This window comes from Platalea leucorodia (assembly GCF_965183815.1).
Source record: "Platalea leucorodia genome assembly, chromosome: 6".
In the NCBI taxonomy this organism is placed as follows: Eukaryota; Metazoa; Chordata; class Aves; order Pelecaniformes; family Threskiornithidae; genus Platalea; species Platalea leucorodia.
In genome coordinates, this window is record NC_138828.1 from 16,550,203 (window position 1) to 16,577,910 (window position 27,708).

Below are 27,708 nucleotides of genomic sequence, written 5' to 3' on the forward strand. Positions count from 1 at the left end.
TGCACTGAATACAGTTTCTTTGTCTTGGCTTTGATTTTCTGTGTCCAAAGATTGTTGGGGAGCTTTTGGTAAGGAAGGGTTTGCAGCAGAGAACTGTTTTCATGTTGGCCTGAGGTCAATCTCTCTCAGTTGGCATGTTTGCAGACAGCACCAATAAAAGGTTCTTTATGAAGTCTAAATGACAACAACCTTCTCAATATTAAACAAAAACATAAAAGTCTGCTCTTTGGTTTTTTCTGAGGATCAATTTTCCCTTTTGAGAACAAGAGTATAAAACCACCAGAGACATCTCTGCTCGTGTATGCAGCAAAGGAAAGGGGCCTATGATGGGCACATGCGGAGAAGCCCTAGGGCCACTTCAAAGTATGCCAGCTGGTTATTCCTCCTTTGGCCCTGCAACCATCAGGGGACTGCCAGAGCACAGCAGCTGCCAGCTGTTCTGCTTTATGACTCTTCTCTTTGTCAATGCATTTCTTATGCTCTGGACTGCAGGCAAGCCTAAAACTTCTAGGTGCCTCCAAATCAAGGACTTCTCCAGAAGTGACCTAATGTGGTTGGGCAAGAGCTTCAATTTCTTTTGCACCATTCAAGTGTCCTGCAGAATCAGAGCAGGACTGAGCCTCTGCCCTGAGAATTGTCACTTTTTAAACTGGTAAGGAACTCTACTTTTAGTAGAAGTACTGACAGTGCAGTGCACAGAGCTATACTAGTTCAGTGCCTAAAGCTACACTAAAGGGTCTGACAATATACTGTAGTTTGAACACCACTTCCAACATTTTTTTTCCACAAGAAAGAACAATTCACCTTATTTAGGGAACCATTTTCTGCTGATCTAGAAAGCTTGTCTGAGAAAACATAGCTGGATGCCAACAATGTTTAGCACAGGATGTGTCTAAAGCAAATGCATGAAATGCATAGAAAGTATCAGGTGGAAGAAAAATCTAGATGAGATCCAAATTCTCCTCTGGTTAAGATGTTTTTATATAACTGTAGATGACAAGAACACTCACAATCACATTAGACAGGATGATGGTGAACTTTTTGAAGTTATAACACCACTTAGACATACAAGAACTGCCAACTCCTAGCAAAGACTATGAAGAAACTTCTCCTAACACATTATTCCATGGTTAAACATTAAAATATTCTACAAACTCTCCTCTCAAATCTGGTACTGCCAATCCACAGGCTTGGCCTAGATAGGATCCCGTCTAGCAATTCCCAATTATTTAAGGCAGTATTTAAAAAGAAATCACAGGAAAAAAAACCCTGGATAGTGCATTTGTACAAAGCATAAGAACACTGAATATCAGCACTCCCTATCATGTTTTTTCAGGCGAACTTCAGTCATTGGCAGAAAACAGAACAAGCTACTGCACTCATGGCAAAACTGACACGGATGTTTAAATGGTGTTCTCAGACTCTTCATTGAGAATCTGGTGCATCTGGCCACTGACCACAATGTCCCGAAAAACCTCCCTGTCACCCTCAGTTCTTCACTTGATTCTTTCCGTAGCCCAAGCAATAATCACTCTCACTTTCTAAAAATATCAGAGTATATCACTAAGCAGACTTAATCAAATACTGAAAAACCAAATCCCAATTAATAATAAATAACATAAGATGTACGAATCACGTAAGCCGATTTTCTGAAACACACCTGTTCCATGTCATCAACATCCATATGTAAGCACACTGTTTTTCAACACTTACTTAAGGTAGCTTGCATTAATATCAAAGGTACAGCAGTACAAAAAATGACTGAGGTTTTTTAAAATTAAAAGTGAGATAAGCTAAAATTCAGCAACTGATGAGAGCTAGGTGATGTGAATAAGAAAAGGCAGCACAAGTTTAGTAAATTTTAAGGAAAAAGAAATAATGACAGAACCACCTCTACTTTTTTTTTTTTGCTAATCATTTTCCTAAATGTATATATTTTGGCATTTCTAACCACAGTATTTTTCCAGAGCAAATTATTCAATTTGATAAACCCCACAAAAATGTGCAAAAGCCGCCCTATGAATTTCAGCAGGGGACACTGAAGCATTTGAGCTACGTTTGAAACATGACTGTTAAGAAGTGAGCCTTTGTGCCTCTGGCATGGGGACAGCCTTGGAGGCTGTACTTGGTCACACACCTCCTTTCCATAATTTAAAATCATAGTTCTTATTTACCAGTGTGAACAAGTGTATAATTCCCTTATTTCATGTTCAGTTGTATTTTCTGAGAAAACACCAAAATCCGTCTCTAAAATCCTTTCAATTTCTCATTATTTTTGGTCATGTCAGCAATATATTCTGAAAAATTAAGTAAACTCTCAGTTTATTTAACTTGCTATTGACATAAATCATAAGCATATAGAGCTTGAAGCAGCGTCCATTACAGATCCTGCCTCCAGACTCCTGCACACTGAAGGGACCACTGAGAGTGAGGAGGGGCCCAGAAGGACATTGGGAGGCACGGCCATGCTCTCCGCCTGCCAAAATGAGGGTCTGAATCATTCCCACCTTCTTCACAGCAGTGATTGGGAAGAAGATCATCGTTTGGCCTGTTCAAATTCAGTCTAGCTACTTTGTCACTGACAGCGTACACATTTAATGATCTTTACTCAACAAGTTAGTTACAAAACCCACTAATACACTGTCAAGAAGAAATGTGTTAAAAGAAAATATTAAGACTGCATGGTAATTTCAGTCACCATACAAGCCTATATATTTGCCTTCTGTAAATGCTAACTGCAGAATAGACCTTATTAAGTAATAAATGAGCCAAACAATATAACAGACACAGAAACAGTGGCTTTGAGGGAGTGCACGCACCTGCACAATTCCAGTAGTCCCACGAGTATCATGATATGCCAAAATCTATGACAGAGCTTTAGATATGAAATATGCAGTGAAAGGAACCTGCTAACACAAGCCTCTGCTTTTCCACTGACATAATATAAAAACTATTTTATGGATGTATATCTGCGTAAGGTACAAAGACTTGCTATTTTTGTAGTTTTGATCAGGGCACCATTATCTTTTCTTTCTCTTAAATGTTCTCAGATCAAAAAATCTGCTACCTCCGATGAACATTTACTGGGCAAATACAAAGTATAATTTATAATGCACATTCCTGATGAAGACTGGTTTTCATTTGTTAAAGTACAGTCAAGCATTTTGGGTACAGTGCCATAGCATAACAGTTTTATTTAGCATGCATTTGAGGTAACTAATATAATTTATTAATGGAGGAAAGACAAGAATTGTAATGTTAGAAGTTTTTCTAGAATTAGTGTACTTCAGAAAGAAGAGACAGTAAAAAAGTAGTTTATCACATTATGAAGCAGGTTGTTCTACTGACGGACACTATTACCAAAATGGCCCATAAATTACTTGGCTGTGGGACGTTACAGTATAGAAATGTTAACAGAATTTGTTTAGTGTAATTTTTGATGTCATATCTTACTTCTGACTTTACCATTCTTTAGGATAATCCTTTTATTAATGCATGACAAAGTCACACACAAGCTCAATCTAAAACGCACCTGGTAAGATCTCCATTCTTCAGCACGTTAACAATTTTGCACTAGCCACATCTTTTACAGAAAAATGACTATAAAACACCTTAAAGAGCTTTTAAAAATGTGAATTGGTAGGATGACCATTTAACTTTTTACACAACAAAAAGGACACATTCACATTATGGAATATACCATTCCATACATCTATGAGAGGGAGCTGGAGAAAGAATATTGAGGGACTACATACTTGAGAGTAAAAACAAAAGCTCATTGGACTGTATTTTCCAAGCTGTAGTTTTAACTGGTGCATGGATTTTAAATCATGTTGATGGCTGCTCAGGTGTGGGATGCTAGAAGTAGTCCTGATCATGCTGAAGTTGATTGTACAAAATAATTCCATTGATCATAAGACTTCACAATTGGATGATATGTGTAAGACACAATCATTTATCCTGCATTTGTAGCTATTATAAAAAAAAAAAAACAACAAAACAAACATGGAAAACCTACAGTAAAATATGTCAATTTTGCGAAGTTCTCCAAAGTCAAGAAATGTAAATCTAAATTATGGTCAAAAGCACATAACATTTCTCAAGAAAACAGCTGAAGACTTTTTAGTATAAGGAAAAGAATACATTTTAAATCTACTTTTAAAAGTGTTTAGGTGATTTCAAGCATCCAAGGTCTCTTGCTGAGGCACAGCCCTGCCAGATGCAGTGACCTGGACTGATATTTGCCAGACTCACAGAAAACACAATTCCTGCTCAGCATTTAATGTAATCAATATCCAAAATCTGATCCAAAATTTTCCTGCCTTCAGCACCTTTAATTATTCTTCTCCCTTCTAGAAGGCGGGAAGTCAGGAGATTATTTATTGAAAGACCTATGAAATATTTTCTCATCAGACAATGTTAGTCATGCTGTGGGTTCTTTTTTAGGCTTTAACGTGGAGTCACAAGCCTTTTTGCCTGCTTACTCTCTGCTGATAATTATTTTTTATACATGTGACTAAACATAAAAAGATCAATAAAAATGTATTTGTTCTTGCAGTGGCATCTCACAATGGCATAAATAACTCTCTTGTACGTGAAGTCAGGTAACCGAGTCAAATGCAGCAGATAAAAACACATATTCCTTTGCATTTATAAACACTGTTTTCTGACAATCCCATCCCTTTTGTCCATGACAACTTTGGTCAAAACATCCATTTTATTAATAAATGTTGAGGTAAATTGAGTAATTAATGGTTCTTCCTGCCTGGTTATTGAAATGATTGATTTAGAAAATAAGCCTTGGTTGAAAGACATAAGGTATATGGCAGTACTTGAATTTAAATGTCATTGTTCCTCCACTAGCCTAAGTATTTCTTTTGCCTAAGAATACAGAAACTACTCTTATTTTTTTGTCACAGAAAAATTATTCAGTCAGAATAGTTAGAAATAAAAACTTATTACCTTCCTTCTTCTTTTCATTAAATTCCCCTACGGATTAAGAACTACCACTGTATCTTGTCTTTAGCTGTTTTATCCTCAAAAAGACTGAGAAAAATCTAGTAGATTATCGATGTTGAGCTGTTTGAAAGAGCTAGAAATACTGTTCTATTATCACAGCAAGAATTTCCAAAGTGGTGAGTTCATCATAGGATGCACAGACATTCTCCTGGAAGGTAGGATAAAGGCTGTACCTGAAACTCAAAGCCAGTGAATTCTAATATTGAATTGGTGCCAGGTCATGTTTTGCCAGACAAAGATATTAAAAATGTAATGCCAGTACTAACGAGAGATTTGGCACACAAAACATGAAGAATGTTACAGATTGTGCTGACAGTGTGACACTATGTTTTCCTGGATGTAATCTGGGTATCATGAGAGTAAGCTTGGAACACTAATGAGAAGAATGATATTGAACTGGAAGAGCTACTAAATATGCAGTAGCCACAGGGTTCCTGGAGTGAACTGGAACTAAAATGAAAACTGTAATACTGAAAGTAACAGAGGGTAAACTAGGCAGAAATACAGACGGAAGAGAATCTCAGCAGGCAAAACTTGTTTCTGGTGCCATGCTTGCCAGGACATAAAGGGCTTTTCTAATCATACTCTTTTTATCCCTGAAGTACTGTTAAAGAGGAGCATGAAGCTTGAGCTTAAAGGGGCACATATAATTTCAGGGTATAAATGAGTTTCACAACTGGCTGGAGAAAGCGATGTATAAAAGTGGAACAGAAAACCTATTTAGGTGCAAGAAGTAAAATACATGTTGAAGATAAAAAGATCACCCTGTCTCTTCGAGGCTCCTGTTTTTTTGCTGTTGCCATTGTTGATTTTTGTTGGCCTCCTATTTACATCAGCTAGAGCTAACGATCCTCATATGAAATGCATATAAAATTGTTTGACGTTGGATTCTTCTTTGACCATCTCTGTTGGAATTCTTGGCATCTGCACTACAGGTCTAGAAACTTACTGCCCCTTCCAGGAGACACGCACCCAATTAACTCTGCCAGCCAACAAAATTTGTGAGTGTACTGGTTATTCACTTATTGGGGCAAAACCCATAAATACACATAGTCATTGAAAAAGAAACACATTGCCATCAAGAAATAACTGCCCTGTTACCATCACTGGAACTCTAAGCAGAGTGCTATCTAATTTGTTCTCTCTTCAGCATGCCAATCAATGTCCTCGTTCCACAATTCTCAGCTGCTTCCAGTGTTGCCTCTGGTATCCTGGCTCCTGTTAAACCACTAACATCTTCAATTACCAGGCTATTAACCATTTATTTTATAAATAAAATTCACAATTGAAGTTATACTTAAGCGTTACAATTCTATGAAAGGAAAAGATACACAAAAAAACAGCAGACAAGCAGTTCTTTGTCTTTGAGAGTTTGATAACTGAGGGAATTTGGACACAGTAGCTCTGAAGCTCCATATTATGACTTTGCCCCAGCTGTTACTTATTTCCACTGTAGTCCAGATTCACACTCTCCACAGGAATGCAGAGAGGAAAGTTTTAAGGTGGACTAGACTTATCCCTTTTCCTTCCTCAGTACAATACAGTTTAATACTGCCAATACTTGGAGATAATGCCTAATTCAGTTTGTCGTGTATTAACAGATAGCACAGGGAACAAAAAGTAAAGAAAACTTAACCCATGAAGAAAGAGGTCTACTCCACACAGAGTCCACCTCTACTCTTTATCTGAGACAAGAAAACACAGTGAAGAAATCATAGAGTTGCTTTTTTTTTTTCCCCTTCCCCTCCAATGTCAAGTATAAGGATGCCAAAAATAAAACAGCATGTTCTTCTGAATTCAGAACTATGTCCACTATGTCAAGCAGAAATTACTTCTTACTTTTGGTAACAGGGAACTTATTTTTGGATGCACTTGAAAAACTAACTGCAAATGAAGATTATTATGTTTTTTCTTTCTTTGAAGATTAAAATAATGATATTTGACTAAACTAATACATCACTGTTTGCCCGTAACTGTAATATCTTGGAAAACAGCACTGAAAAAAGTAAGTTACGATCCATAGCAACTACAACTATCTGTTTCTGCCTGCTATATTGTATTTAAACCTATTTAATTCAGCCTTTAAAATAAGCACACAAAGCAGTAAATCTAACCTCCATTCAGTACAAGGATTAAACCCAGGAAATAATTTAATAAAACTCTACAAGAAAAACGACTTAACTGTTGAGGACAATACAGCACTAATGTGTTTCGTAACCAATGTCTTACCGACTGTAAGAGGGTCAGTGCACATGTCACTTCTGTTCTCCTTCCATGCCAGCAGGTACTTGAGGCTGACGGGATCTTCTGCTTCTATATGGCTGTTAAATGCCACCATCAGTTTATGAGCCTTCGCAATGCCACAATAAGTCTTTGTTTCATCCACTAAGGGCAAACTATTTAAGGTTTTAGCTGCCTCAGAAGCCTGACTGAAATATTCAAAAGCTTCATTATAGTTCCCCTAGTAAAGAAGAGAAAAAAAGAGAAGAACTGTAAAAGCTACTTGTAGTCACCTGTATTTTACCTTGACATTAGAGCCTGCTCCTCTGGCACCTCAGAGATGTTGCAGCTGAGAGGCCCACCCACAGAGTGACTCATGGCATGGTATTAAGCAAATCACTCTCCCTTGCTGTTTCCTAACTTCTAAAATCCAGATAATGCTGCTCATATCTTTCTCAGGAACTGAATTGTTTTTTGTTTGTCTGTGTAGTATTTTGAACATCCAAATCTAAGTATATCCATGCTAAGTATTAATACTGATTCCGGCCAGGCCATAGAAATCATTGCTATTGTTTCATTAACATCTCTGTGGGAGGAAAGGTCCTAATTTACTATTGTGATACTAAATTTTAGAAAAGAAATCTTAAAAATGGAAAAAAGAGGATAATGAAATGATGCACCTAAAGCATGGAAAAGAACAGAAATTAAAACCTACAGATTTATGGTGGAAGAAGGGATATACCAAAACTCAGGCATATTCCTAATCACAAGAAGAGAAACAGTAGGAGAAATATAAGCCAACTGTTGCTACATAGAAAACCCAAACAATTTACCTCTCTATCCTGCAGAATACAGAAATCCAACATTCATGAATCCAGTAAAAAGGAGTATAAACTACAGCAGATAATACATTAACAGGAATTAAAAAAAAGTATAACAAGAACTATTTTTTATGTGAGAGATAGAAAGAAAACTCCTCAACTTCTTGACCAAAGAGAAATAAAGAGAAAACTAGGGCAAATCATGATAGGCTGAAGGATACTGCTGAAAAGCCAAAATATTTCTTGGTATATTTCTTCATCCTTTGCATATTTCTTCTTTGCCATGAAGCTACTTTGAGTTACCATCAGAGATGGAGTCAAAAGAAGGGTTGCAGGAGCAAGCTTCTAATTTAAAAAGTAGCATACCACCAGACCTAAACAGAGCATAAATAAAAGATTTGAGGAAATCTAAAGACAAAGAGATTGAATTGCTGGGAAATAAGTTACATCTCTCATTAAAACTAGGTAGTTTTAGGCTTGAAAGGTAGTACATTTTGTGCTGGTATTATACGTGGCAGTGTGCAATAACTTTATGCTCTAGTTTCAGTATTGTCTAATGTTTAATTATTATAGAAAAAGAATCAGATGACAATTTTGCCAAGATTGTTGAAAAAGGTAAAAAAGGAAGGTTTTTGCAAGGCTTTGAGGAATTTCAAAGGGACCTTATACTACTACCTGAGTGGTTATGTGATAGCAAATGAAATTAATCCTTTAGAAAATGAGAGGTAATTCATACTGCCTGAACTGTTTGTAACTTTTAGTGGGTTCTAATTAACTCAGGCTCAGGAAGGCGGCCTTGAAATAACATGGGCAGCTCTGCAGTGGCTTCTCCTAAATGCCAAACAGCTCTAAGATCTAGTAAGGTCAAACAAAATATCAGGATGCATCAAGAATGCGGTGGAGAAAGCAAGAGTAGATACAATGTATGTAAATAAACAAACAGTATATTAATAAAACTGGACAAGGTAAATATATGCCAAACAGCAAATATAAACCAGGAATAGACTGAAAATTGCTACCAACTACAATAGGAGAATAGGCATAAATTGAATATAACTGAAGAGCAAGAAATTAAAAAATAATTGCAGATAGCTCTCTCCTCTTTATGGATCATTTATGGTAATAATCTCGACCATAAGCCTACTAAGAAAAAAGTTGGACATCCTTGTGAAAAAAAAAAAAATCAACAAACAAGGCAAAAAAAGCTCTTCCTGGGAGCAAGTCGTTACGGAACTGTTCGTCCTTTACTTTACTCTGAAGGAATTCATTCTGGCTATTGTCAGAGCTAGACAAACTTCTTGCGGCAGTTTCTATATGTTTATCATTAACACAAACTATAGCCTGCCTGCTCCCTGGAAGATGCCTTCCATTGCTCCCACTGGTGAGGAATTCTGCTGCTCTGATGGCACAAACTTCCTGACTGAAAACATTTTCAGAGCTGTCTTACCCTTTCACACTCAGCTTGATTTAGCAACATTGCAATTCCCTTCTGCATATAGTACAGAGACCAGGAGGAGAGACTCCAATTAATACCTGTTGCACTTGGTACCACTTTGTGGGATCAAAATTTGTATAACTGCTAAAATGTGCCTGTAATTAAAAAAGGAGAGAAGAGGAATAGAAATTCAGGTAGTCTTTAGGCTTTAATACACCGGAGAGCAGAATTAGGCCTATGACGACACAGCAATGAATAAAGAATGATAAGCAGTAGGATAATAGATAAAAAGCAGAAACATCTACCTACCATACTCATGAGAACTATAACAGGTTAAGTGATGCAATTAGTGAGAGGAGTGCAGCAAATCTAAGAAACTTGAGAAAAGTGAAATGAGAAATGACAGAGTGTGTCATGTTAACTCCATCAGAGTTTGTATATTAAGTAAGCAACCTGCTTAACAAACTGGGAGAAATTAGACCTAATACTCACGCATAACACAAACCCAGGCATTTTTGGAAACAAGAAACGTATGGGTAAAACAATCATGATTAGAAAGCAGGAACTGAGTATACAACATTAAAGAAAGACAGCGATGGAATAGTGAGATGACAGAACTGTAAAGATACAGCAACAGAGTGGACAGAGCAAAGTGAATTTGGTCAAAGTCACTTTGGGAAGAACAGTAAAAGCTGTATCTCCAGTTTACTAAAGGTCCCCAAGGATAGATCTGGATATAAACAGAGATATCTTTAATTTGATGAGAAGGACAGTACTACTGCAAATTGTATCACTGGGGGAAGTACAGAGTTGAATAAAAATACCCTAATAATGACTTTGAGAATACTGGTGATGACAGCTGACACCAAGCAGGCAGTGATCCAAGAGAGGAAATGTTAATTTAGACTCAGTTTTGGTAAACATTGCTGACCTTGCAGAAAAAATGGTATAGAAAATAGGGAATTGTAAAACTTTAAGAGCTTTTTTTTTAGCATGTTTAAATTACATATTTTATGTAAGTTAATAAGATTAAGTCACTACATTTCTTTCCTTCTACACCATTACCCCAGTTGAAAGCAGCAAATTCTGAACCAAGAAAGAGAATTTAGAGAATAACCAAAAAGAGGTTAATTCTTAAAATACCAGTTCTCATAAAATTGATTATTAGCAATGGTGGCAGAAGCAGTGAAATATAAAAGTAGCTAAACAGAATTTAGTTAATTATTTTTCAAATGTCGAGTGGAATGATTAAGCACAGTGTCACATCACCCTACTTTCTTCTAAGTTTCATACCCATTTTAAAGTTACTTTATCAAGTTCTCAAAGACTTTAAAACTTAGTTTTCAAGGGGAAATTTGTCATTTATGCTAAGAACATATGTAAATAGAAAACTCTCAGGCTAATTTAGAGATTACAGAGTAAGAAATTTTTCTACTGCTTATGAAACAAAAACGGGCCAGCAACTTTGGGAGCGGGAGTCCTCTGTAAGAGGAATCCAGTTATAAAAAAAAAGGCATTTGGGGGTAGTGTAAGTGAAAAGGGGCAAGTAGCCTGTTCAATATATTACACATAGAAAAGAAATGGTGACAAAAAAAAACAGGCAACAAAAGCTAGAAAGGGTGATTTTGAAAGGGTATTTCTATTTTTATTTTGTTATAATGAAAGTGTTTCCTAATTTCCACATTGTCCAGTCTGCAGAATGAATTTTTTTATTACTTACTGTATCTAAATAATTTCAGGTAGCATTTCAGCTCTAAAATAGGTGCTAAAGGGCTCAACATGAATCTTTCACTTCTGCAGCAATGTTTTTAACCCTTCTGATTTCAAAAACCAAGGGCTACTGCAGTGCATCTAGATGCAGTAAAGGACAGACTAGGCATGGACACCACTACCCAGCCAGGCAGCCAGCAGAACTGCTGCCTTTGCAGGGTCCACCCCAGAGGAGAAATTCAGAGACTGGCACATGGGTCAGAAAGAAGCACTTCAAAAGACCTTAGAAACTATGATAAAGGGAGTTTCTTAGTTACCTCTAGCTTAATATTGTCTGTCACTGCCTATCTATCAATTTAAACAGGCCAAATCAAAGCCATTACGCTGGATGGAGCCATATAGAAGAGAAAGCCCTTCCACTACCAGCACAGACCTTTGCCAAACTATTTGCGGCTAGTGCCCATTTAATAAATTTGGCTGAAAGAATGTAGAGAAGAAACCAAGCTAAGATTAAAAACTGCTTATTAGTATGCAATATAGTATACATTCATTTTAAAAAAGCACAAATTTCAACATATGGTACAATAAAATTTCATTTGTGTTAACTGATGACTCTTTATGGGCATATGTGGCCCCAATGGTGATTTGGATGCAGATTTTTCACAACACTGAAAGTTTGTCATGATCTGAATTTGGAGTTTTTATTCACCCATTCTAGAACAAAACTCTATGTGTTAAGTATGGTGTGAAATTTTCACCTTTCCCAAAAACTTAAGGCACATTTTATTTAGTCACACAGTATCTTCTCCTTTGGTAACTCTTGCAAGATACAATACCTGGATCAAATCCTTCTGGATCATCTCATACGCAAAACCAGATTTTTACCATGAATTAAACCCAAATGTTTGACATCATTACTACAACCAGTACTTACTCTCTCATTGTGAACATTCCCAAGTAATACACATGCATCCACCAGGCTTTGGCTTAGATGAGCGTTCTCAGCAGCCTTCATAAACTCTCCCAAGTACTTAATAGTTTCAGCCACTTTTCCCTGACTAAAGCAAAGGACAGGGACAAAATTAAATATTCACTCAGATGGCTTCTCCAAATGCTGAAGATCTATCCCCCTGTTCTGAAGTAACTTTACTTTGTGATGACTCATCCGTGACTCAACTTTATTTCCAAAACAGTTGTCTAGGCACTACCTGCGCTGAGACCAACGAGACCAGTCCACACAGAACCTCTGAGGGAAGAACTGGATCCTTTGAGTGAAATAAAACAAAATTCTTCTTCAGAATATTGTGCCATATTTTAAGGCCAAGAAAGACAATGCAGGTGATGATTTTACAGAGGTTTTGGAGTTTCCATTGCTTTAATATTTTTTCTGCTGAGCAGCTGATAACACTTTCAATACAGCCGGACTTCACATCCTGACAAAAAAGGGGAAGAAGGTAGGAGGGCTAGATTTTCAGTAAGACTTTTTGTGCTCCTGTCATTCAGATCTGCCATTTCTTGCTCTAGAGCCCTGGTGGTGCAGCAGCAGCTCCATAGCGGTGCTGTCTCTTAGTTCTGGGGGTGACAGCCTTTCCCCGAGTGTAATGCTGCACTTTGGCTGGGTGGATCAAAGGTTGCTGGAGTCACACAGGCAAACGTATAAACTGTGGATTGCAGGTGTCACCCCCAAATCCCAGTGAGATCAGAGCAACCTGAGGTCACAGTTGAATCTAAGTTGAAAATTGGCTAATGTACTTTGACAATAACATTTGCAGATTTCCTTTTTTTTAATAAAGCCAGTCATTTTAACAATATAAGATCTCTGCAGTATATACAAGATAGAAGATAGACATCTGGGTTTGCTTGTGAGTAAGGCACTGCGCTTTTTCCCTTTAAGGCTGAAGTGCTACTGCAGCTGACCTCAATATTAGCCGTGAACTTGAGTCACTAATGTAGGAGTGTAGCATGCTAAATGTCAAGCCACCAAGCAAGACAGAAAATCCAGTCTTAATTAAGAAACTCACAGAAATAGAAGTTCCTGTAAGTGATAAAGAATTGTGATTTATTTTCTCACCATTTTAAAACACCTTCAAGTTACATTCCTGCAGCAAATGACTGACTGGGGTTTATTTACATTAGAGTTTTTGTTATAAACTATATTAGGGATATGTGCTTTCAAAATCTGGCAGAAGTCTGCAATTCCCTACCTTATGATATCAGAGTAATTATAACAGGGTAGCGCCTGCCATGAAACAGGAAACACAGCAAAGCATGGCTGCAAATTTGCAATATTGCAGTCATTTTCCGTATGTGACTGAGATGAGCTACGTTGCTACAAAAGGATGCTAAAACACTACAAACTAACATGCTTGAAATGTTCAACTATATGCTACGGTAAAGCTTAGCTGTCAATAAGCAGAGTTGGATTTATTAAGTTTCCTAATTTAAGTATTTTAATATCATGATAATATTAAATATACTGTACCGTAAACATTTGCCAAATGTCAAAAGGCTTCTAAATTTTAAAATTAGAAACACATTTTTTTACACCTGTTTTTTTTTTTCCTAAGAAGAGAAAATCAAATGTTTCCCCACAGAAATACAGCATATGATTTATATAAGTTAAAGGACAAGGTTAAAGTGTTAGACAAATATTAATTCCAGTTTTTCTAGTTTTCTATATGCAGTGCACAGGTGCAACTTGAAGAGCATATTATATGGTATAATCATTAAATCCATTCAACCAGACCTTTGAGAGTTAAAAACATATATTCTGAGGAAAAGGACTCCTCGGTCCAAGGAATTAGAATGAAACAGTGCAGAATATTTGTGTATCAAGGTGATTCCAGTTTCCAACTGGGAAAACAGGACTGTTAACACCCACATCCCCTGACAACTGTCCAATTATGTATATCACACTTGGCCTACTGTTTGCAGTAGAAGTAATCAATAAAGGATGTGGTTGAGTGAACATAGATTTTGGTTGAACCAATGCATGAAAACTTAATCATTTACTCAGAGTGGAGAAATCAAATAGAGCAGAGATGAAACAGCCACTAAGGGGTTTGTTGATTGTGCCACCAAGTTTGTGGGCTAGAGGCTGAAAGTAATAAAGCAAATGGAATCAGTGACAGGAGAAAATGTAAAAAGGTTTTCTTAATTTCATGAATTAATAGAAATGTTTTGATGTATTTTTGGCCATTTTTTATATTTCACATAAAAACCTATGCACCATGTATAGAAAATAGGAAAATTGCTAGGGCATACAACCTCTTTCAAGCAAACAGAAATCAATTTGATACATATCAGAAAGATATTTCTCACTGTTAGAACTTCACTTATGCCAACTAGCGATTGGTTGGTACAGCTTAACAATTTTTCAAAGGAAGTACTTTAAAAAGCACTACAGCTTGAGATATTTAAAGTATGCTAGAAGGATTACTGAAACACTTTATCCTGTACAAGACCTGATAACATGATAAACAGGTCTTTCCTACTCCAAGGGCTAATATTTTACAGTTCCTTCAAAAATCTACATGTTATTTTATACAGCCATATACTTTCTATCTCCTTAGACATCACCTTCCTAAATGCATAAAATGTAATTTCCTAAAGATATAGTCATTCATGATCCCACAGAACAGTTATGATGACTTCAGCAGAAGAGATTACATATCTACAGCAACTCATTTTCCAGTTTCATGCTAAAATGCCCTATGAGATTTTTACCCCTATTAGACTTTTATGAAAATATGCACCTTTTATAGGATCACTCATATGATTGAATTGGATGTATAAATCATGTGTCCACAAGAAGTCATTACCATGGTGGACACTGGCAGAATAAGTCAAGAACATGATGCGATTATGTCAGATTTTTCGCTGGAAAATGACATGCCTAAATGCACATGATAGAGAATTTCAGTTTCCCATGGTCTGTGGAAACATCTGCAGCAAAGATTTCACAAAAAATTCCAAAGCCATAGACAAGTTCTCAGCGATTCAGGAGGGCTCAGCCCTTTCTTCAATTTGTCACAAGGCAATCAGTGCAAATTCTCACAGATGTTATGATTATGATGCATTATCTTATGGAAAGTTATCTTTTCTTTGTAAAGACATTATCTATCAAACTTAAAATGATTTACATGAATCTAGCCTAGATCAGGTAAAAATATAAGTAAAGAAAAAGTGATCAAGCCGAGTATGGAGATTCTGTCACCAACAGTAATTATTCATGCATTTATCCAATATTTTCTGAACAGGCTTGCCAGAAATTTTCTTGTTTGCTATTCATCAGACAAGTTAATATCCAAAAGTTTGGTGTGAGAGTAAACAGAAACTTACAATACTTTTTTTAATGTCTCTCTTTACATTGGCTTTTCAAACCATTTTTCTATGCCCTTTCCTCCTCCAAGGAAAAACTAGTAGAGCTGGACCAGCATGATTTTGTTCGTGAAAAATTCTGTTATTGAATTTTGAAAAGTAGGTTTGTCTGAAATATCCAGAAAGCGTTCTATTAGAGAGCATTACATGGCAAAAGGGAATTTATCTAGAGGGACTACTTAAGACAAAGATCACAGAATCACAGTATAGTTAAAGTTGGAGGGGATCTCTGGAGATAATCTCCACCCGCCTTGCTCAGAGCAACTAGAGGAGGCCTGCGTCCACTGGAGTTTTGAGTGACTTTTGAAGGATGGACACTCCACAAGCTGTTCCAGCATTTACCCTCACGGTAATTTTTTTCTTCTTCTGTTTAAATGGAATCTCATGTATTTCAGTTTGTGCCTGTTGCCTCTTGTCCTGTCACTGAGCACCACTGAGACGAGTCTGCCTAAGAGGTATTGATAAGATCCCCGTGAGCCTTCTCTTCTGTGGTCTGAACAGTCCCAGCTCCCTCAGCCTCTCCTCCTTGGACGGATGCTCCCAGTCCCTTAGTCATCTTTCCAGCCCTTCGCTGGACTCGCTCCACTATGTCCCCCTCTCTCTTGGAATGGGGACCCCAGAATGGGACACAGCACTCCTGGGGTGACCTCACCAGTGCTGAGTACAGGCAAAGGATCACCTCCCTTGACCTGTTTGCAACGCTCTGCCTAATGCAGCCCAGGATCCTGTTGGTCGCCTTTGCCATCAGTGCGCCTTGCTGTCTCATGGGCAACTTGTTGTCCACCAGGAAACCCAGGTCCTTCTCTGCCCAGCTCCTCTCCATCCAGTCAGCCCGCAGCCTGGGTTGGTGCCTGGGGTTACCTGTCCCCAGGTGCAGGACTTTCCATTACCATGGAACTGCCATCAGCCCTTTTCTCCAGCCTGCCAAGGTCCCTCTGAATGGCAGCACAGCCACCTACCTGGTGGATCGACCATTCCTCTTCAATTCTGTATTGCCTGCAAACATGCTGAAGGTGCGCTTGGTCACACCATCCAGGTCATTAATGGAGGTATTAATCAGTATTGGTGCCAGTATTGATCCCTGAGTACACCACTAGTGACTGGCCTCCCGCTGGACTTCATGCTGCTGCTTACAATCCTTTGAAGGCTGGCAGCTCAGCTAGTTTTCAGTCTACCTCACTGTCTATTTATCTAAGCCATACTTCATCAGCTTGTGTATGAAGATGTTATGGGAGATGGCGTCAGAAGCCTTGCTAAAATTGAAACAACATCCACTGCTTTCCCTTCATCCACCAAGCCAGTCATCTTATCCTAGAAGGCTATGAGGTTGGTGAAGCACAATTTCCCTGTCTTAAATCCAATCACGTTCTTGTCCTTAACATGTTTGGAAATTGCTTGCAGGGGTACTTGCTCCATCACCTTCTCAGGGATCAAGGAGAAGCTGACCAGCCTGAAGTTTCCTGGATCTTCTCTCTTGAAGACAAAAGTGATGTCTGCAACCTTCCAATCCTCAGGAACGTCCCCTAGTTGCCACAGTCTTTCAAAGATAATCGAAAGCAGCCTTGCTTTGGCCAGCTCCCTCAACACTCATTTCAAATGCTGCTTATGCTATTTTCTCATGTCAGAGACACTTTACAGTCTACTCAGCTATTTTTGCTGCTTGTGATGTAGTAAAAGTAATAATGGAATTTATCCATTTCCACTTAAAACAATGAATAAATGGGTTTTATGGAATGGCATCTCCCCATCTGTGAGAGCTCCTTACAAAATTGCCCCATGAAGACAATGGATGAAAACTTCCCAAGTCTCTATGACCCTCAGTCATAGAGTTCAAGTGTTCAAGAAGATGTAAGGCACGCATATACAGATTTATACATCTTGCCTGAGACGTTTTTAAGGATTTGGAGCATAAATCTAGAGCTGTGATCCTTTGAATTTTTTGTCAACTGAATGTCAGAATTCAGTTCTGATTCAATTCTAGTTGCCATTACTGAAACCTGGTGGGATGCATACCATGACTGGAGTGCGGCTATCAATGGCTACAGGCTGTTCAGAAGGGACAGGCGAGGAAGCAGGGGTGGAGGGGTTGCCCTCTACATCAAGAAATGGATAGAGAGTGAAGAACTGTCTCTGAAGAATAGCCATGAGCAGGTTGAAAGCTTATGGGTAAGAATCAGAGACGGAGACAACAAAGGGAACCTTGTGGCTGGTGGCTACTACAGGCTGCCTGATCAAGGTGAGCCTGTTGACAAAGCCTTCTCACTCCAGCTACAGGAAGCATCGCACTCACAGGCTCTTCTCCTGCTGGGGGACTTCAACCACCCCGACTTTTCTGCTGGAAAAGTAGCATGGTGAGCTGTAGGCAATCCAGGAGACTCCTGGAATGCATTGAGGATAACTTCTTAAGCCACGTAATAGACAGCCCTACCAGAGGGGATGCGATACTGTTGGTCACAAACACAAGCGAGCTAATCGGTGACATCAAGATTGGAGGCAGCCTGGGCTGCAGTGATCAGGCACTGGTGGAGTTTGCAGTCCTGAGGGATATGGGTCAGGCGAAGAGTAAAGTCAGGACCCTGAATTTTAGGAAAGCAAACTTCCAGATGTTCAAGAACTTAGTCAATAGGACCCCCTGGGAAACTGCCCTCAGGGACAAGGGAGCAGAACAGAGCTGGCAGATCTTTAAGGACGCTTTCCATAGAGCACAAGAGCTCTCAATCCCCACGTGTAAGAAATCAGGAAAGGAAGGCAAGAGACCTGCACGGGTGAGTAGAGACCTGCTGGTCAACCTAAAGGGCAAGAAGGAAATGCACAGGCAGCGGAAGCAGGGACAGGTATCCTGGGAAGAGTATAGGGACGCTGCCCAGTTGTGTAGGGATGGGGTCAGGAAGGCTAAGGCGCGGCTGGAGCTGAACTTGGCAAGGGACACAAAGAATAATAAGGGCTTCTACAGGTATGCCAGCCAGAAAAGGAAGCTCAAAGAAAGCATACTCCCCCTGATGAACATCACTGGCAAACTGGTAACAACGGACGAGGAGAAGGCTGAGGCACTCAACAAATTTTTGCCTCAGTCTTCACTGGCAACCTCTCTTCCCACACCTCTTGAGTGGATGGACCGCAAGACAGGGACTGGGGGAGCACAGTCCCTCCCACTGTAAGAGAAAATCAGGTTCATGATCACCTGAGGAAACTGAACACACATAAAGTCTACGGGACCTGATGAGATGCATCCCAGAGTCCTGAGGGAGTTGGCTGATGTAGTTGCCAAGCCACTCTCCAGGATATTTGAAAAGTCATGGCAGTCAGGTGAAGTGCCTGGGGACTGGAAAAGGGGAAACACTGCACCTGTTTTTAAAAAGGGTAGAAAGGAGGACCCTGGGAACTACCGACCTGTCAGCCTCACCTCTGTGCTTGGGAAGATCATGGAACAGATCCTCCTAGAAGCTATGCTAAGGCACATGGAGGACAGGGAGGTGATTCGAGACAGCCAGCACTGCTTCACCAAGGGCAAGTCCTGCCTGACCAACCTAGTGGCCTTCTATAATGGAGTCACTACATCAGTGCACAAGGGAAGAGCTACGGATGTCATCTATCTGGACTTCTGTAAGGCCTTTGACACGGTCCCCAACAACATCCTTCTCTCTAAATGGGAGAGAGATGGATTTGATGGGTGGACTCTTCGATGGATGAAGAACTGGTTGGATGGTCGCATCCAGAGGGTAGTCGTCAACAGCTCAATGTCCAGATGGAGATCAGTGACAAGTGGTGTCCCTCAGGGGTCCATACTGGGACCAGTACTGTTTAATATCTTCAGCAATGACATAGACAGCAGGATCGAGCGCACCCTCAGCAAGTTTTCAGATGACACCAAGCTGAGTGGTGCGGTTGACACACCCAAGGGATGGGATGTCATCCAGCAGGACCTGGACAAGCTCGGGAGGTGGGCCCACGTGAACCTCATGAGGTTCAACAAGGACAAGTGCAAGGTCCTGCACCTGGGGTCAGGGCAACCCCCGGTATCAACACAGGCTGGAGGATGAAGGGATTGAGTGCAGCCCTGCCAAGAAGGACTTGGGGGTACTGGTGGATGAAAAGCTGGACATGAGCTGGCAGTGTGTGCTCGCAGCCCAGAAAGCCAACTGTACCCTGGGATGCATCAAAAGAAGCGTGGCCGGCAGGTTGAAGGAGCTGATTCTGCCCCTCTACTTTGCTCTGGTGAGACCCCACCTGGAGTGCTGCATCCAGCTCTAGAGTCCTCAGCACAGGAAAGACATGGACCTGTTAGAGTAGGTCCAGAGGAGGGCCACAAAAATGATTAAAGGGATGAAAAACCTCTCCTATGAGGAAAGGCTTGGAGAGTGGGGGTTATTCAGCCTGGAGAAGAGAAGGCTGCAGGGAGACCTTATTGCAGCCTTTCAGTACTTAAAGGGGGCTTATAAGAAAGATGAGGACAAACTTTTTAGCAGGGCCTCTTGCGACAGGACAAAGGGTAATGGTTTTAAACAAAAAGAGGGTAGATTCAGACTAGATATAAGGAAGACATTTTTTACAATGAGGGTGGTGAAACACTGGAACAGGTTGCCCAGAGAGGTGGTAGATGCCCCATCCTTGGAAACATTCAAGGTCATGACGGACGGGGCTCTGAGCAACCTGATCTAGTTGAAGAAGTCCCTGCTCATTGCAGGGGGGGTTGGACTAGATGACCTTTAAAGGTCCCTTCCAACCTAAACTATTCTATGATTCTATGATTCATAGTTGCCCAGACTTTTATGTAGAAAAGTTTCTCAAATGGCTGAAAGGTGTTGAGACATATAATGATATTTTACAGGCTGAGTTGTTTATGCCTATCACGTACCTAAAGCTCTTCAAAGCAGGCACATATGTAAGGCATTTAATTTGGTTAACGCTCTCAGGGCATAACTACCAGATGGGTTTTATAAAAAATACCACAGCAGCCATTTTCCAGAGGAAGGTTTTACGGTTGTGTCTTTACTTACACAATAGATCAGCAGTTAAATCCCTGATCCTAGACATGAGAGCGAGTTCCTCCTTCTCTTGAATCAATCAGAATGTTCCTCTCCTAGGAGAATGCCTTAAATACTAAACTGGGGGGTCTTATTGCTCTTAGTTTCCCCTCTCGTTTCTCCTTACCTACTAGTTTTCCTCTTTTTCAAATTGCAACAACCAGAAAGCAGTGAGACTGTCCATTCCCAGATAGCTAGAGAATGCTCCCAGAAGGTGTGGAGTACAGATTTGATGCAGAAGAACATCACTAGCCACTCCTTCTTTAGCTCTGCTTTTAAGAAAAGAATTTGTACTGGCATGGTCTTTCAGATGAAGTTTTTAGAAACCTGACCTCAGAAGGATCTCCAAATCTGTAATTTTTGAGTAAATAAATGTGTGTGCTCTCATTCTAGAATGCCTAAATCACAGAAAGAGGAAATTAATATACATGGCTTTCTAGGAATATCCTCTTGGGTATCTTAGGCCACCCTCTACCCAGACTGCTGCTTTTTGTGAATACAAGGAATCCATGAATGCTACTGAGAGCTCAGACACCTTTGCACTCATTGCAAAGTCACTCATTGTAACAGCTGGTGTCCCAGGAACTAAATCTTTCTCAGTTAGGTTTAAGACAGTTTTTAAAACAGTCTGTTCTGTGGCTTTTTGAACGTCTTATCCCATGTGCTTATTTAGGATGCTCAGAATATGAATAGCCATGAATTATGTATCAGATTGCTGAAGAGAACTGTGATTGTAGCTGGTCCCTATATGCTCTGAAAGGCCAAGAGGCAAAGCATCTAACTCAAACAGGAGAATTTGCTCTGCACGCTGAAATAAACCTGGTGACAAGTCCTCCTCTGTAAACAATTTGCCAGCCTCTGTCATGCATCATATGCACTGAAGTCCCTAAACATAGGATGAATCAAGGGTAAGCTGCAGCCTTCACTCTAATCTCTTCTTTTCCTACTTCATATGATAATTGCATTAGAGTAATTTATGTCAAAATTATTTGTGTAAGAAGTTGAAGTAGTTTCAAACTAATTCACCTGGAAGAAGGTTTTAATACCAGATGCTGAAACAAAAACATTGAAGACAAGCATCTTATCTGCCACAAATTTATATCTAGTTACACATGCACAAACCAGAAATGCCTCCACAGAACAAGTGAGTGCAATAAATGGAAACTTAGAGTTCAGAAAAGATTACACCGAGACACTTAATTAAGCTTTCTACATTCTTCAAGGTTTTCTGTATTTTTTAACCTGGAAAATACACCTGGATTTCTATTTTCCAGTAAGGTCCCTCCCAAACTTGTGGGAAAAAAAAATTAAGTCCCCAGAATGTGGGGAAAAAAAGGACATATTACTGTTTACAGGTAAAGAAAAGCTTGGATCATACACTTTAAAAAATGTGTACCAGTTTAAAATAACTTTTGATGAAAGGGTCACTTACTGCAAGAAGGGCACTGCTTAAAATTTAAGCAGTCAGTAATGGGAAGCGACAGACCTCTAACAATTTAAGTCTTTCACAGTTGAATGAATCTGCACTGACAGCCAGACAAGGATGTGCTAACCTACCTTACCAGGATCTTGGCTATGGCTGCATATGCTCTGCCTAGGCCAGCAGAATCACAAAGTCCTGTGAAGATTTTTACAGAGGTGTTCAAAAGCTGTGAAACAGGAAAATAAAACCCAATAAATACAATGCTAAGAATTTCTCTGTGTCCATATGAAACAGAAAATTAAACACAAAATTAAAGTTTTCTCACCTGTACATTTCTTCTTTAATTAGTTGTAATGGGACTAGGTTTTTGATCATTACTTATAGTTGTTTGAAACTACTCAATAATTACAAATTAAAAAGATACAACTTGCATTTAAATCCCTGTATTTTGGCACTTTACAAAAACCAAAGAGATGTTACCTCATTTGCAACATAAATTTCCTTATCCATAATTTAAAAGATTTTAAGAGGCTGTACTTGAATTTCTGTTAATCAATACCTTAAGATGGTATCCTTTGCATTCACAGTGTTTTAGAATGATATGCTGATATACAACTTAATATTATTTTTCTTTCTTTAAACTGCCAATATGACAACTTTTCTTAGTACAATTCAGATGCTCAAAAAGTGAATAAATTATAGGTTATAAATTTAAACTATGCTGCCTTAAAATACTGTAGATAATTTTGTTATTTTTGTGACTAATTATTCACGCACACAAGTAATTTGTTAACATTCATTTGGAATGTACTCTATTATCATGACCCCTCCCATAACTGAAGGCTTACAGCTGCTGCATAAAAACATACCATCTTAATTTAATTTAACACTGACATCACCTATATTGCATAATTTCTCTTTTCATCCATTTTTTTTTCCAATGGTGATGACGGCAGAGTGCATATAAAATTAAATCCTATTCTTTCCTCCCCCCTCTTTGTTGCTTGACCCAACCTATTACACACATGAGAAAACAGGAAATCTCCAAAGACTATCTGTGGAAATCCTTTTTGCACATTTCCAAGAAAGAAGTGGTGAATGTCATTTACCAGCTCTGAAGGGGGATGGGAGATGCCCAGGGACGTACGACAGTATCCTGCATGCCCCAAGATGCCTATTTATACTGAGGTAAAGGATAGGGCATTTTCTATTAAGACTGCCTCCCCTGTCATTGGCAAAGTGCATGGTTCAAAAGAAGACAACTTGCGTGTGCTCATGCTATGGATGTCACCATTTCTATCACTGTTTCCGCTACTCAGATTTCCTAGTTCTTGAAGGAGTTTTACTATGTGCAGGAGTATCCCTGGACAAGGCTCTTATTTTTTAGTTATATAAGCTCTGTGTGCACCAAAAGTAGCATTTATTAACGTGCACTGCACGATTTATCGTCCCTCAAGAACTTCCTTAACAGTTATGTTCTCGTGTACATCAGCATTCCATCCTATACTTGAAGGTCATCGTCAATTGAGTTGTCAATGCATAAGACATGACAAAAAGAGAGTGCAGGCATCTCGGTTAGGAACCTGTCACATCAGTTCTGAACTCGCCCTAAACTGAATGCGTACGCAAAGTTGTCAAGGCCTGCAGTGTGTCCTTCTAATAATCCAGGCTGGTAACAGAAATGCACACCAGCGTCCAAGAAACAGTTCTCGGTTTTGCATTTAACTCAGAGGATCTACAACATTTGTTGCAATAATCATGCCCATATCAGAAAACCTGCCATGAGAGTGTCAGAAGGTTTCCAAAATTTTATGTACTGGATGGAAAATTACTCCTACTTTAAACTGGCCTCTGCAATATGAAGCTAGGACACAGGGCCTCTAGAGGTTACTATTTGGCACAGAAAGGTTACTTAGGCACTTAAGGCTTAGGCTGCTGTACTTTTTTCCTATCAAAGATATCACAAAGTCTAAGAAGTACAGATAAAACCAAGGAAAAACCATAGCCAGAGTAGCTAAAGTAAAAAGTTGGTTCACTGCATCTCTGCAACAGCTGCTAGAAAGAAGTAAGTAGGGACATAAATAAAGCCACTCATTCATATTGATGAAAAGTGCTCATTTTGGTCCCAGGTTACTACTACTACACACAAATCAGATGTTTCATTCTAAATAATGATGAAATAACGATAATTATATCATCTACATGTATTTCAAATAACTCCTCCAGCTTCAGATACTATGTAGGGACACAGAAAGGGACACACTCTTGATGGAAAGGAGCTGTGTAGTGCCCCTGTATGCTACAATTGCCCAGCATCCATTGATGTGGAGGACGTGAAGAGGGGCCTCCTCACCTATGGTGCACGCCTTACCTTCAACGTACAGGATAGAAAAAGAAGAGGAGGTAGGGCAGGATAAAATGCTGGATTAACATGTAAGCATTAGAGGATTTCACCTAAAGTCTCTTGCAATTACAGCACACTTTTAATTTTCATTTAAAGTGAAAAATTATGAAGCTTACATGCTGGCAAATCAAGTGGAATTGACACAGTGATGTCTGCCAGAATCATAGAACCGTAGAATGGGATGGAAGGGACCTTTAAAGGTCATCTAGTCCAACCCCCCTGCAATTGGCAGGGACAGAATCTGTAAGCAGCCTGAAAACAACACATGGACATGAAAACTTTCCTGTTTATTCTCATGGGGTATGAACAACCAGTCCATCTAACTGGGTTCTTATGAATACCATGTAAGAGAAGACATGCATGTGGAAGAGAGTACTGAGTGGGCATGGCTGGGCCAGTCACCTATTAGCTCTCTGACAAGTGGATAAATATTGGGAACACATATCATTTGGATCTAATGGAATTTATAGGCTCCCATGAAAGTTCTTCTACCTTTAGACAGAAGTATAGCCAGAAACGGGTCTTTTATACACATTTTGGCCAACCTGTGCAGAGGACAGTGACATCCAAGGAAGAGGTGGAACATGTCAATAATTAATGCTGAAAACTCAATACTGCTGCATTTGTGGTCTTAGAGAATACAGCTGTCATTACACAAACAAAAAGGATGGAAAACTTGTTTTCGATAACAGAACAAAAGTCTTATTACGGTAACATGCTTCTGCTTCAGTATTCTATGGTAAATATTGTGCGTTAAAATGTCATCTTGGTAATTTTCTTCATATTAAGGAAATGTAAATAAAAATATATAACATTGTGTAAAGAGATACTGAATGGGACTACATAAGCATCTATACTGGTAATGTACATTAAAAAGAATGTGTTTGGGTATTACACAAATCTGGCTGAATTTCCTTCTCAAAACTCAAACTTTTCAGAGATTTAAAGTTACTGAAGGGACAAAATGTCTTGGTTTTTTTGTTGTTGTGTGGTTTTGCTTTGTTTTTAAATTTGCTATGTACAAAGAGTTCCGAGGAAGGAAGCTGTTGCTATAGATTTATTCTGATCATGCTAGGCTCCATTATAAACATAAAAATCATAACAAATCATAAAAATCATAAGAACTGCACTGATTCTGGTCACAAATTAGTTTTTGGCTCTAGGTAACCAAGCACACTGACTGTCTCAGACTTCCGACTACTGTGGGTCCGCAGTGGAAATACTGGTTAAAAAACCAAATAAAATAAAAACCAAAGTCTAATACAGAAGTGAACAGTGGGTTTCAATCACTTGTTCTCATTCATGCAGGATGTGGGAAGGTGGCAGGGTGAAGACTTCAACTTTGTCTTCCACATTACAGACACGTCCCACATGCCATCCACTATTATTTTGGTGTGTGCAGGGAAAAAAAAAAGAAGTAGCTTTTATGGCTCCAAAACAGAAATAAAAAAAATCAGGAAGCATTGTACAATTTCCCTTGTTTTCTTGCTTAGCACTAAAAGCTGGATGCAGGTGCACCTGGGAGGAGGACAGCTACTGTGGGAGCATCTATTTACAAAATCAACTCCCTTCCCGGGGTGTTTGTAAGTCTATTGTGGCTACAATTAGTTACAGTGTAAAAATAAAGTAGCAAGCTCTACTTAAATTTTCAAACTAGAGCCTATTTGTGGTACAGCTCTTGCACTAATTCTCTAGATAGTGGTGAATTTCATGTTTACCTCCTTTGCCAAGAAAAATATTAGTCAGATCTCAGGCCCAGATTTGCTACTCAGTTATCTCAGCGTTATGGCAGTGTGACCCTCCTGGGGTTATTCCATTAATATAAAACAGATACGCCAGCTCCTCCCCCAAGACTCCCCCTCCCCCAAATCCCACCCTTCATTTTTTATTGTTGTCACACCTGTACTTCTTTTATATGTACATAAAAACACGCACACACCTCATTGGCATACACTGAGGACTCAGATAAAAGGACATCGGCTGTGCTAAACGTTTGATACATCTGGGGATAATGGACAAAAGAGTAAAAATCGAAGGTATGAATTTATGTTGGAAAAGAATGTCTATTCAACTCAACACAAGATTAATGCTACTACCAGTATTTCAGTATTTTGGTAAAATACATTACTCTGACAAAAACATGATGGGATAATATTGATTTATAATACTGTAACTTTAAAAAACACAAAACCATAGTTCTGCTCTCAGCTTTGCACTTGGTATTGTTGTCAAACTTTATTGGAAATACATTTATTTTGATTTCTGAAAATCTAGCTGTGTTTAGCCATTTCACAGCTGGTGAGCAGTAAAGATGCTTCTGCCTCATTTACAGATCTTGAACATGAATCAGACAATCAGCTGGAACATTAGTCAAAGAGATCTCTAGCTAATGATTTCTGACAGGCGCTGCAGTAACAGGCGAAGGCCCAGCCTGGCTAGCAGCATCTGACAATATTTTTCTGGAGCCAGCAATAGGTGTTGGTAGACAGACAATGCAATCGAGTGAGACTACTGGCCTCATACCACTTAGTGCCTCTTAAATACTTCCAGAAAAAAAAAAAACACATAGCTCTGAGAGTCACTAAATAATCACTTCCACGCAGTCCAGTGAAAATAAAAGACAATAGAACTGTATGCATAGGCATTTTGCAGTTCCGTGAACTCTCTCCCATAGCTCCCCAAGAAATGCGTATTTTAAAATGCCTAAAAAGTGCAGTCTTTATTACCATAATTTGAGTGCTTACACGCCTGTGGCCATCCTGAGAAAGGCCAAAGAAGAGTTTCACAATAAAAACCTGGATGTATTCTTATTTTGGCCAAAACAGTGTGAGAGAGGTTGGGCAGCATAAGAAAACTGTATTGTTCAAATGTATTGATTACAATGAGCAGAGCTCACTGATCCCAGGAAAATAATACACCAATATCAACTGAACGGCAGGCTGCACCTTGTTAAACGCTAAATGTATTCAGGCACAGTGAGCATCCAGGGTAGAATTGGTACAGCATTCTGTCTGCATGCTCACAGTTAAGGGATACTGAAACTGGGTGCCATGCTGAGGAAAGAGGGAGCAGTCCTGGATTTGCCAGAACTGTTAGTTCTCCCTCTTTTCCCACAACTGAAATTCACCAACTCAAATTCTGTAAATGTGAATGCTATCTCTTTGCCCTTAGCCACATCCAATTACACTGGACTGCACTGTTTTGATAAATACATGGGAAAAAATTAAAACAGAAATGTATGAAATTTGTCACTGTTCCTACAGAGACAGAAA

At 39.2% G+C, this 27,708-nt stretch overlaps 1 protein-coding gene across 1 annotated transcript in view; it reads right to left on the minus strand.

Moving 5' to 3' along the window:
• Nucleotides 1–27,708, minus strand: part of TTC29 (tetratricopeptide repeat domain 29) — a gene marked incomplete at both ends in the record, with an annotated part of 147,069 nt that overhangs the window by 51,520 nt on the left and 67,841 nt on the right. The window contains 3 exon segments of the mRNA XM_082315042.1: nucleotides 7,249–7,480; nucleotides 12,140–12,263; nucleotides 22,167–22,258. Coding sequence (XP_082171168.1) covers nucleotides 7,249–7,480; nucleotides 12,140–12,263; nucleotides 22,167–22,258 — 448 coding nt within the window.